The following is a 12,517-nucleotide window of genomic DNA, read 5'->3' on the forward strand; positions in this document are numbered from 1 at the left end:
AAATACAGTTTACACGGTAATGTTGGGAAAGGGGTCTGGACGGAACCAAAGCAAATAAAGTAAAAATGAAAGAGTCCCCTCTCCTGCCTTCCCACTTCTTACCTAACCTTTAGCACCAACTGGCGCACTAACCAAAATACAGGTGGTGGTCCGCCCAGGTCTTACCTAGTGTGCATAGACAGATTAAATACTACGGGTCATGTATGCCCGCAGGCCTCTTGCCTAAACACTCCCAAGTTGCGTTCTCCTTCCCCTCCTGGGAACAAATGAAACAGAATAATTTACCAATACTTTTAAGTGAACAATTTCAATAACCAAAAACACTAAGTCCTATTGGCATACACATACCTCTGAAGGAGCGGCTACAAAATAATATCAACAAAACTTTCACTGACCAACACAGGACATAAAATAAGCTCTCCCCCCTGACGAAGGAACACTGGCTTTTATCAAGCTGGAGAAGGAGTTGGTAATGAAGAGACAGCTGTTTCCCCTGACGAGAGGGTGGGGTCAGAGCTCCAATCAGCGACGGGGCCGACCAATCAGCTGCTTTAGGATTCCAGGAAGCCATTTCCTGAAATACACACACATACAAACCCACAACAACACAGAAACTGGAGAACGTAACAGACCCCTTGACTTTTTCCACATTTTGTTACGTTACAGCCTTATTCTAAAATGGATAATATATATTTTTTTACCCCCATCAAACTACACACAATACCCCATAATGACAAAGCAAAAACAGTTTTTTTGAAATTGTTACAAATTTATAAAGAAAAAAAAACTGAAATATAACATTTACATAAGTATTCAGAACCTTTACTCAGTTCTTCTGTTGAAGCATCTTTGGCAGCGATTACAGCCTCGAGTCTTCATGGGTATGATGCTACAAGCTTTGCACACCTGTATTTGGGGAGTTTCTCCCATTCTTCTCTGCAGATCCTCTCAAGCTCTGTCAGGTTGGATGGGGAGTATCGCTGCACAGCTATTTTCAGGTCTCTCCAGAGATGTTCAATCAGGTTCAATTCCGGGCTCTGGCTGGGCCACTCAAGGACATTCAGAGACTTGTCCCGAAGCCACTCCTGCGTTGTCTTGTCTGTGTGCGTAGGGTCATTGTCCTGTCTGTGTGCTTAGGGTCATTGTCCTGTTGAAGGTGAACCTTTGACCCCAGTCTGAGGTCCTGAGCGCTCTGGAGCAGGTTTTCATCAAGGATCTTTCTGTACTGTGCTCTGTTCATCTTTCCCTCGATCCTGACTAGTCTCCCAGTCCCTGCCGCTGAAAAACATCCCCACAGCATGAAGCTGCTACCACCATGCTTCACCGTAGGGATGGTTCCAGGTTTCCTCCAGATGTGATGCTTGGTATTCAGGCCAAAGAGTTCAGTCTTGGTTTCATCAGACCAGAGAATCTTGTTTTTCATGGTCTAAGAGTCCTTTTAGGTGCCTTTTGGTAAACTCCAAGCGGGCTGTCATGTGGCTTTTACTGAGGAGTGGCTTCCGTCTGGCCAGTCTACCATAAAGGTCTGATTGGTGGAGTGCTGGAGAGATGGTTGTCCTTCTGGAAGGTTTTCCCATCTCCATAGAGGAACTCTGGAGCTCTGTCAAAGTGACCATTGGGTTCGTGGTTACCTCCCTGACCAAGGCCCTTCTCCCCCGATTGCTCAGTTTGGCCGGGCGGCAAGTTCTAGGAAAAGTCTTGCAGGTTCCAAACTTCATCCATTTAAGAATGATGGAGGCCACTGTGTTCTTGGGGACCTTCAATGCTGCAGAAATCTTTTAGTACCCTTTCCCAGATCTATGCCTCTACACAATCCTGTCTCGGAGCACTACGGACATTTCCTTCTAGCTCATGGCTTGGTTTTTGTTTTGACATTCACTGTCAACTGTGGGACCTTATATAGGCAGGTGTGTGCCTTTCCAATCATGTCCAAGCAATTGAATTTGCCACAGGTGGACTCCAATCAAGTTGTAGAAACATCTTAAGGATGGTCAATGGAAACAGGATACACCTGAGCCCAATTTCGAGTCTCATAGCAAAGGGTCTGAATACTTATGTAAATAAGGTATTTCTGTTTTTTATTTTTAATACATTTGCAAAATAATTTTTTTTTTTTTTTTTTGCTTTGTCATTATGGGGTATTGTGTGTAGATTGATTGATTGAATTAAATATTTTCCTCATCAATTTTAGAATAAGGCTGTAATGTAACAAAATGTGGAAAAAGTCAAGGGGTCTGAATACTTTCCGAATGCACTTTAATTGCCAGATGATTGTAACGGTAGGTTGTAATTTGCCCCAGCCATAGAGTGTGGTTGTTTAGAAAGACCCCCTTTTGCCATAAATAGCTTCCATCTGTAGAAATGTCTTTGATATTCCTTACTACTCTAATAAAACAGTGGATTTGTCCTCCGAATCACTCTTCGGGTCTGCAACATACTGTGCAAAAATGCCAGTTGGCCTTTTGGGTAACCTTATCATAACCAATATTGGCCTCAGTTGAAGGGACTGCATGGTATGTGAAGGATAATGAAGGGCAATTGAGTATTTTCCCTTATGATTTGAAATAAGCCACTTCACTTTGCAGTGTTAACAGGCCAACATATTTTATCATGTTAACATGGTTAAGTTTCTGGTTGGTCTCACCCAAAGACCCATCTCACCGAGTAACCCCAAAGGGAAACTGGATGGGGAGCTGACAGAAAGGGATTTTTGGGGAGTGAGATGAGGGGCTGTGGGCTGACTCCAATTAGTAGACCTGCCTGGTCTGTATCAGCAAGGGTGATATTTGGAATGAGCTATGCACAGGTAAAGTCTAGCAATATACAGGTGTGCCATTTGGAATTAGGTATGGTCTGTATGAATACACACATGGCATTTGGAATTAGGTATGGTCTTGTCCAGTCTATCAATATACAGAGGTGCCATTTGGAAATTCGCTGTACTCTGGTATGGTCTGTATCGGGTTGGAACCTAAAAAACATTCCAATCGCTTACTTTTTGCATTCGATTCCACTGTCCCGACCTGCAAAATAAAGTTCTGAACCGGTTCAAACCCCCCCCAAAATATGCCGGATTATATCGTTCCTTTCTGTTCCTTTTTTAAGCACGACAGTAGATTACTTCACCAATCAGTGCGGATAGAGCCGTTTGGAGCGGGCACGCTATAGTTGTTTTCATGCGTAATGGACAGACAAGTGTAAGGCGCGAAATGATGACATGCATGATCTAAATTAGGCCCACAGAATTATACCTATGGAGGAACGTTGAATGTCTTTGAACTTCTGAGAGTTGGCTTAATGTTTGACCAGGGCAAGATAGCTAGCTAGCTAACAAGCTGGTGTGTGCAGAGCGGCACCACAATTTAAAAACACGTCAGAACGTTTTGTAAGGAAATACATCCAGTGTGAAACGTTATAACTATAGTATCCATAACTAGCATTGAAAAAATGTATCCAAGTTAACATCTCTCCTTAATTTCTGAATCGCGCTTGTAACGTATTGTAGGCTACAGTAGACTATGCTTCAGAGGGGCAGGTAGCCGACACGCGCACACACACTGGCACAAGATTTCCAGCTGGCAGGCAGACACTGGAATATGTTTCTGAGTGACAGTGAGAGCTTTGCAAAGGCTCTTTGTTTGTTGCGCTTTTTTGTGGTACTGAAAAAAATGGCCAGAAGTAAAAGAATGTTACCATGCTTATAACATAACAGTTCTGTTTCGAAACAGTATCTATCACTTTCGTTCCCGGTTCAGATTTTGTCCCTCGAAAAATGTTATTTTCCGTTTTTTTGCTTCTGTTCCATAACCCGGTTCCAAACTTAGGTTTGTATCAATACACAGGCGTGCCATTTGGAATTAGCTGGGCTCCTGGTCTGTATCAATATACAGGTGTGCCATTTGGAATAATAATCTGTCTCCCAAACAACTGAACACCTTAAAACTGTCATCTAGAGACAATGCAGGCATTCAAAAACTCTGATTCAGTGCACAAAAATACTGTCTGTCAGATTCGGCACTCTTGGAAAAGAACAGTAACAAAATAATGTGTTAAATTAAATGTAATTTAATGTACACGGCATATTTATCTCACTTTATTGGGTAATATTTTTTATATAGTGGATTATCTCATGCATGCCGGCATGCATAGTCTTTTATAACTTGTATACAACTTGTCTTCACAGTTGACGGTCATGGTGTTCTCTGCCGAGTGAGCATCTCTTTTCTCTATCTCAATCAGACATTCAGACCACAAACGGAAGGACCATCCAAATCAGCTGTATTCTTATCATCAAACTTATATTGTAAACTGGGCGGTTTGAGCCCTGAATTCTGATTGGCTGAAGGCTGTGGTATATCAGACCATATACCACAGGTATGACAAAACCATTGAGTTTTACTGCTCTAATTACATTGGTAACCAGTTTATAATAGAAAATAAGACACCTCTGGGATTTGTGATATATGGCCAATATACCACAGCTAAGGGCGGTGTCCAGGCACTCCACGTTGCGTCGGACATAAGAACATCCCTTAGCCCTGGTATATTGATAATATACCACACCTCCTCCGGCCTTATTTCTTAAGTAGAAAACACCTACATACTTCGTTCGCACGACAGCACCACGTGTCCGCAAAATGCACCGGTTGCGTAAAACTTTCCGATGTCATTTCCGTATGCATTAATCACATTTTAGATCCAAAACCTGATCCCTCCATGTGCTAGTAAATTCCTCCCGCTGGCTAAGCCACATGGACCTGGCCGTTCCGGTGGTTGTGTGGCTGATGGCTTCAGCAGGTGTTCTTCTAGGAGCCGGGGCTCACCCTGCAGCAGTAATGCAGGCTCCTCAGCCACCTGACGCCAGACAGGGTCTCCGAGAGACGGCGGTGAGCCAGATAATGACTGTTGTGTTTGGGATCTAGAGTACAAAGAGGACAGACTTTTTGGGATGGGATCCTTATGGAGAGACAGTATAATGGGATCTTGTCAGGAGATCCTCTCAAATGGCCTATACAGTGAAACTCAAATTCCAAACATTAGATGTCTGCTAAAAAGTGCTGATGGTGCTGAGGCTTGTATTACATAAAACTTCAGATGTGGCTTCTGACTTTTGAGGCATCTAGATTCCAGACAACTGAATATAAATCAATGAAGGGTTTTGATTTTCATTATAATCATATTTTTGACTTATCGTATTCCATTACAGACTCTGTCATCAAGGACGACACATTTGAGGTGATGATGCAGATTGACTGTGAGGTCATGGACACCAAGATCCTCCACATCAAAACCTCCAGCATCCCAGAGATCCTACGTGCCAACACCACTGACTTCCAATCCACCCATGCCAACAGAAAGGCATCAGCGTCGGTTGGTGTTCTATCAGACTCTGCCTGAAATTGGCCTTACCTAAAAGGCCTGGCAATCTAAAAATCTATCATTTTACCAACCTTTTGGTGTATTTAATAAACTGTGCCATAAAAATGTAGCCTTGTCTTCCTCTCTGGAAATGTTTAGCATCAGATTCGCACATCCTCTGTCTTCCACATTCCACAAGTCCCTGTGCCACAGATGTTCCAAATCTTTTAAGACTTAAGAAGTTGTCCAGCAACTGTTTACTTCCATATTGCTTGCTTTAGAGCGTCTGGTTCATGTTAAATGGACAGAATGCCAATGCAGGCATCTACTGTAGATATTTTGGTAGAATAAATAGTGGACTTAAAGTTGAACCCTTTGGTAACCTTCACTGTCTTGACCCTACTGCTATAGCATTCTTTTAGATGAGCAAAAATTGAACTAAATTGAAAATGGCTTAATACAAACATTAATTGATTCTGGACCCTATTGATGGAATTAAGCCATGTTAACAAGATATATTGCACATATTTAAAAGTGAATAGACCTATCCTGTGGTAATATGCTTGCTGCTTTTTAAAGCCATGTTGGTGAGTGAGCAAAATGAGACATTCAAACAATTATACACAAGACTCATTTGTATATATCATACAAACATCATGTAACTGTAAGATATGGCCATTATTTGAAATGTGTAAAATGAGGGTGTAATAATGACCTAATTTTCTTTGAGTTGCTTAAAGGTTTGTCATGGTATTTGCAGTACCTTTAAAAGGGTTTTCTGAAATAAAACCATGGACAGTAACAAGTCCTAATATTGATGACTTGTTTGTGTGTCAGCATTCATGTTTGAATGCGTATTTTATTAACAGTTTTATTTTTAATTAAAGTATATACAACATACACTTTAAACTTCTAACAAGCAGTAAGAAAATACCTTGTCTTGCTTCGCTGAATGATCTTGCCTGCTGCCCTTTGGGCAGTTAAAGACCGTGACCGTTATATAAAATACAACAACATGCGCTGGGACAACACGGGAGCCATTTTGAGCAATAAAAGACAGAGCAACAAAAATGTGGATTATACAGTACAACACATAAAGGCCCTGTAGACTGCTCTACAATCCACTAAAACAGTTTTTTTATATATATATTTTTTTAAACTTTTATACAAAAGAAAGTGCTGGTCCCTTTTTATTTTATCACTACTCCATGGCTTTTAATATGCAAATATAACATCGTATGTCACCTGGTGACCGTTGTCCCATGCGTACAGCTTTTTGTCCTTGGGGTTGTAGTCGATTTGCGTTGTGTACGTGTGGTTGTTCGTGAACGGTAATCTGGGGATCATCTGGGTGTGTGTGTGTGTGTCAAAGGCGTAGGATATATTGGCGTGGATACGCTCATAGTTGTCCACCGCGTACAGGACGCCACAGATGACAAAGGAGTTTCCGTAGAAGTGTCTCCTCAGGCCTGTTCTGAACGTACTCTGGAGGCTGAGGTCAGCCGGGTTCACACGGTTTAGCATGATTACTTCCTGGTGGAAGCCCTCCTCGTCCAGCGCAGGGTACACCAACCACAGGCCGCTCTCGTCCACCCCAAAGTCGATGTCCGAGTGTCCTCGCCACCTCCAGGAGGTATCCTCCTCCTCCTCGAACACTGCGTCGTGCAGCGTTGTCCAGGCCGCAACGTAGCGTCGACGCAAGTCAAACTTGATGATGTCACGGGAGAAGGCCCGGTTGTAGTAGAAAGCTCCGTTGTATACGACGTGGCCCGTGCCGATCCAGTTGTACGGCAGCTTGTAGGAATTGGTGAAGCGTCCTGACAGGAAACAAGACAATGCAGAAATAAGAGAGTATTCTATATACTGAGCAATGCATATCACACGAATCAAATTCCACCATTACATGAATCTATTGCCATGTTTGTCTTGCAATATTGGCACCCAGAACCAAAACAGCTACTCAGTTTTGGGATTAGTCAGTTGTGAGAATACCTTTTTTGAAGGTGTCCATGTCGCGGAATTCCAGTAGGTTGTTGCCATAGTAGTAGTTGGTGACATAGATTACATTTCCGTTGCCCTTCGGGTCCTTCATCCAGGCACCTTCCTTCCGGCCGTAGGTATTATGGGTCACTGGGTCAGAGATAGTGGCCAGAGTGTCTTTGCACAGGCCTGTTAGTAAACATACAGAGATAAAAACAACATATGTACTTTCCTCAAGTATTTAAAGATCGAACAAACACTATTTTCAACCAGAAAAGAGTATCAAATTAAAATGTGACTTTGGAAAATCAAATACCCCATCAACCAAAGGTATTTTTTTACCAGGGACTTTAGGGGTCGCCGAGGGAACCTCTGAGTGGCCCTCTGTCCAGCTGATGTGATGCTTGGGTCTGGGCGCACTAGTCACCTTGCTGGTCGGAGTTGTGGTGCTGTTGACATTTTGCAGTGCAGTGGTTGGAGATGTGGTCAAAACAGACAAGGTTTCAAGTTTTCTAGTGGTCGCTGGTTGAGTGGTGGTTGTGGTAGTCGCTGGTTGAGTGGTGGTTGTGGTAGTCGCTGGTTGAGTGGTAGTCGCTGGTTGAGTGGTGGTTGTGGTAGTCGGTGGTTGAGTGGTGGTTGTGGTAGTCGCTGGTTGAGTGGTGGTTGTGGTAGTCGCTGGTTGAATGGTGGTTGTGGTGGTCGCAACCGTTGTGTTAGTGTTTGTTTGAATGGTGGTGGTGGTCGGGATGGAAACAGTGGTCGATGGTGTCCCGGTAGCTCCAGGGACAGATGTAATGGGATTCCTTTGGGGACTAGGGGCTGTTTTGGGGGTGTCAGTGGCCTGGTCTTCTGGGTTCTCCTTCCTGTCTTGGGATGCAGGTGTTGGGGGGCCTGCCACAGGTCTGGGCTGGGTGGGTCTCAGTAGCTGGTCATCGATGAGCAGGTCTATGGAACCATCACCGCTCAGGGCTTCCTCTGCTGCTGGTGGTGAATGAGCAGCACAAAGGGTTAAGAAGCATCTACACCAATATACTCAATAAGCCTCTCCAATGTCCTATTAAAAACCCAGAACAAAACATGTCTATAGGCATAGCCCCAATGTAGAGACCCCCCCCCAAACAAAGAAGCCTTCAACACCAAAATCAATGGGAAGATTTGCTGCATGTTCTGAACTAGATGGACTACTGCTATGTTAGTTATTCTAGTATTATGTCCAGTATATACATTTACTTACTGAGCTCTTCAGCGGCCCCATCGTCCACTGTGTTGGCCTTGTAGAAGGTCACCCCTCTGATGACCATGCCGTTGGGCCCCACCTTGCCTTTCAGGGGCCACTGGGGCTCCTCCCTGTCCTCTGGCTGGCTCCTCTTCAGCATGGGCCTGGTGGCCCCCTGGCCCTTGGCCCCCACATAGCGCTCCTCGTACTTCTTCTTTAGGAGGATCCAATCACAAAGGACCAAATCACGTGTTATCGTAAAGCTTTTAGTGAGACAACTGTACTATACATGTTGAACTGTAACTACACAATCAATTCTTAGCAACCATTTGTTTGTTGCATGGCAGTAAAGGTTTCTGTTTCTGATTCTTCATTGTAATACTAGGCTACAGAACCAAATGCTATGGTTTTGATCGCATTGGTTTTGTGAAAATGAATGCAGTCGAGGTTCAAAGTAAGACAATCATTTTAAGTCATTGTTTTCTGGGCTGTCTGGAAACTGTTGTAGTCAAGAACCCAAACTAGTTTGGATCTCGCCACTGTATTAAAGACGCTGCCAGGCTACTGGCTAACTTAATCCCTCGCCATCGTTTCCACTCTAAATCTGGAGTGACTGACAGCCTTGGTTACCTCTGTGTTAGCATAGTGTGTGTGTGCGCGTTACCTCTGTGTTAGTATAGGCTGCAGCCGTATCCTTCTGCAGGGACGGCTCCAGCTCAGTTAGACGTTTTCTCTTTTCCATCCTCTGCTGTGCTCTTCTCTCCTTCTCTCTCTCATTCTCCTCACTAGAGCGGCTCCTCACACTCACTTTCTCCTTCTCCGTGTGGTTACGAGAAAAGGTCTGGACACCGACAGAGGCAAAGCAAAAGGGTGTGAAACCAGTACCACAACCACAGACTTTAGGTTATATAAGCTATGACTGTGAAATGCGTATGAGTGTCAGTAGACAAACCTTTTCTATATTGTCAACCCTGTTGAGAAGTTTAGTTGTAACTGAGTGTAACTTTAACAGATCCATCCCGTAAAACGCTCCCTCCAGTAACTCCATTATTGTTGAGAGCTGTAAAAGCAAGATCACAGTAGTCAGAATCATCACAGTACATCTTTCCATGTTATTTTAGTTGTAAAGTCTTACTGTCATGTATGCTGTATTCAATAACTGCTTATGATGTGGACATTTCCATCAGATCAAGTGCAGTTTGAGGAAATATTCCCACTGGAAAGGGGACATGGGGTAACTCCTTGTTTGATAAAGATAATACACAGACGGGGGTTGTTTTAATAAGAAGGAACCAGTGTGGTGTTGTTTCCCCTCAGAGAGATGCAGGCGCTTGTGTATTACCTTGATGTCATCTTTCCCCGCCTCCTGCAGCTTCTTGAACCTGTAATCTCCCTCGCAGGGATTCAGAGCAGAGGGCGGGGCTATACATGCACACTTTTTACAATTGGGCCCCGAAGTCACAGTCTCCACAGTGTAAAAGTCTTCAGCCTTTGCTGCACCCTCCTCTATCCGCCTGCAGGCACTTCTGCTCAGGGGTCTGACAATACATTTACAGCGACAGTCAGAGCCTTCCGACAGCGTTTTCACTTTGTCATAATCCCCCAGCAGCTACGATGGAGAAGAGATGGGTAGAGCATGGGTAGTCCACCAATGAAGGAGCACAGCATTACACAATTCACACAGACACATGCATTGGTGCAATTACTTATAGGATATAAGTAACTATTTAAATGGATTACTTATATGGAACAACACAGCATATTCATGAGAATGCATACATTTAGTCCTACATAGGAAAAACGACCATCTCATCTCAGATACCAAATACTCTATGCACATTGCACATTGAAAATGGTTTAATGACTAAGAATCAACTAATGTAGAAAAAAATACAGTTTTTTTTTAACCACTTACAAAGTAACTACCAAGCAGACCGGGAACATTCGCAGGACATTAGCTAACATTCCGATAAAGTTCCAGTTAGGATTTTATCTAACATTAGGATGAAAACATCCCAAAAACATTCAAATTATGTTTTTGATAACAAAATGTTTTTTTCCTTCCCAGAATTTAAAAAAAAAAGAAATTTCTTTGGAATGTTGTGCACAACATCTGTAACAACCACCGCAGAACATTCCCCTAAGGTTCTTATTAGGTTTCCAGGTAATGTATTAACAAAATGGGTTCTGGGAATGTTCTTGCAACATCAGGCAAATTATTTATACAAACATTGTATAATCATCAGCACAACTGGACTATTTTTGTGTTATAAGTTTTGGGGCAACCTAATGAATGTTCTGGGAACGTTCACAGAACCAATTTTGGTTTGCTGGGTAAAACAACCACCTTCAATTTATCGCATTGAAGATGATTTATGGTTCATAGCAAAACGCCAATACTGACTATAATGGCAATGCTCTGTGTGCTTGTGTAATTACGCATGACAAGTGCTCAACATAATTGTTAAACTTTTCCCAGGCCATTAGTCATAGACGATGAAGTATCAATTATTAATATTCTCTACTCAAAAGTTATGAATTAAAACGCTTGAGAAAATGCCATTTTCTTCCTCACCCCTGTGATTAACTGTCGCGCCTGGCTTTGTATAGGTAGGCTATGCGTAAAACTAGCCTGTCAATCCGAACAAATCCAGAGCGAGGTCGTAAATACCTGAGTTAAAACGTTCTCCTGGTTGTCCATCTCATCATCCAGAAGTGGTCCCTCGGTCTGTTCTAGTTGCTCTTTAATTCCATCATGAACATCTGTCAAAGAGTTCTCCATCTCATCGATGGATGCGACTGGTGCCCAAGTGAGGGCGATGGCGCACCACAACAGGAGCAATAGCTGCATCCTAGACATCATCATCTAAATTACCTGGTGCCCAATTGAGACGTTGCCAATCAAAAATGTATGCCTTTGAATCGATCTGCAGCGAATTCTAAAAGAAATCAACTAGTTTGAAATATCCACATTTTCTAAGAAAATGTCCATGGTTAAAGAAAATGTCAGTGACCTTTCAATAGAAATGAATCCGAAATTAATTTTGAATCCTCTCAGGTGAAAAGCATTGTGTTGCCTTCGCTGTAAGTGATAGGTATGATCCCTGTTGATAGTTGGAGGTGAATGAACATAGTTGGTTATGCATAGGTGGGAAGGACTTGACCATATTGGATACAGGGTGGAGTCTGTCCCACAGATTGGATGTGAAACAATAATGTTACAAGGGATGTTCTTTCTTTTTAATTTTATACCCACGTCTAAATTGTAGCCTAAATGCCTCTTTTGGTCCATTGGGAAATGTTTGAGTGAATTCATTTAAATTCCTGGCTAGTAGGCTATTATTATAGGTGATTTTATTTTATGGACCGCAAACTAACTCATCACATACGTTGCTGCCTAGTCACTTTAGCCCTACATTTGTTTTTGTCATTTAGCAGACTCTCTTATCCAGCGCGACTTACAGGAGCAGTTAGGGTTAAGTGCCTTGGTCAAAGGCACATAATCAGATGTTTAACCTAGTCGGCTTGCAGATTCAAACCTGCGACCTTTGTTACTGGCCCAACGCTCTTAACCGCTAGGCTACCTGCCGCCCTACCTATATGAACATATCTCCCGAAATGTCCTCATGCCCCTGCACACTGACTCGGTTTAGCCAAGTTATCATTACTCATTGTGTATCTATTCCTCCTATTATTATTTGTTTATTATTTTAATATTTTTCTCTCTGCATTGTTGGAAAGTAAGCCTTTCACTGTTAGTCTACACATGTTGTTTATGAAGCATGTGACGTATAACATTTTATTCGATTTTGATTTGAAATCATAAAAGCTCATAAATCTGACCTACTTTGAGAATAAGCTATTTGTGTTAGAAATAAAGGGAAAATGTGTGAGGGTAAGCCTTACCCGACGGCGAACCTTACGCGATAGCGCCATCTAGGGGATCATTTCTGTCAGCATAGT

The 12,517-nt window shown here is 42.7% G+C and overlaps 2 protein-coding genes across 8 annotated transcripts in view; one reads left to right on the forward strand and one right to left on the reverse strand.

The window, feature by feature from the left end:
• LOC106568908 (cyclic AMP-dependent transcription factor ATF-6 alpha) overlaps positions 1 to 5,488 on the forward strand; it is a 49,991-nt gene extending 44,503 nt beyond the window's left edge. For all 5 annotated transcript variants that reach the window (XM_014139710.2, XM_014139712.2, XM_014139714.2 and 2 more), the window contains one exon: positions 5,207 to 5,488. In XM_014139710.2, the coding sequence (XP_013995185.2) occupies positions 5,207 to 5,397 (191 nt within the window). In that variant the 3' untranslated portion in view covers positions 5,398 to 5,488. The remainder of the gene's footprint in view (positions 1 to 5,206) is intronic.
• A 692-nt stretch (positions 5,489 to 6,180) lies between these two features.
• Positions 6,181 to 11,692, reverse strand: LOC106568907 (olfactomedin-like protein 2B). Of its 3 annotated transcripts, none has more exons than XM_014139708.3 (8): positions 11,226 to 11,692; positions 9,897 to 10,163; positions 9,507 to 9,614; positions 9,219 to 9,395; positions 8,573 to 8,765; positions 7,681 to 8,319; positions 7,351 to 7,527; positions 6,181 to 7,175 (listed from the first exon to the last, which is right to left on the reverse strand). In XM_014139708.3, the coding sequence occupies exons 1-8, from the start codon at positions 11,418 to 11,420 to the stop codon at positions 6,574 to 6,576; spliced, it is 2,358 nt and encodes a 785-aa protein (XP_013995183.1). In that variant the 5' UTR covers positions 11,421 to 11,692; the 3' UTR covers positions 6,181 to 6,573. The 3 variants fall into 3 exon arrangements, with proteins under 3 accessions (XP_013995183.1, XP_013995182.1, XP_013995181.1); XM_014139707.3 differs by having other exon boundaries at positions 7,681 to 8,316; positions 8,573 to 8,768; positions 11,226 to 11,691; XM_014139706.3 differs by having other exon boundaries at positions 8,573 to 8,768; positions 11,226 to 11,691.
• Between the last annotated feature and the right edge of the window lie 825 nt (positions 11,693 to 12,517).

This window comes from Salmo salar, chromosome 14 (genome assembly GCF_965601325.2).
Source record: "Salmo salar chromosome 14, fSalSal1, whole genome shotgun sequence".
In the NCBI taxonomy this organism is placed as follows: Eukaryota; Metazoa; Chordata; class Actinopteri; order Salmoniformes; family Salmonidae; genus Salmo; species Salmo salar.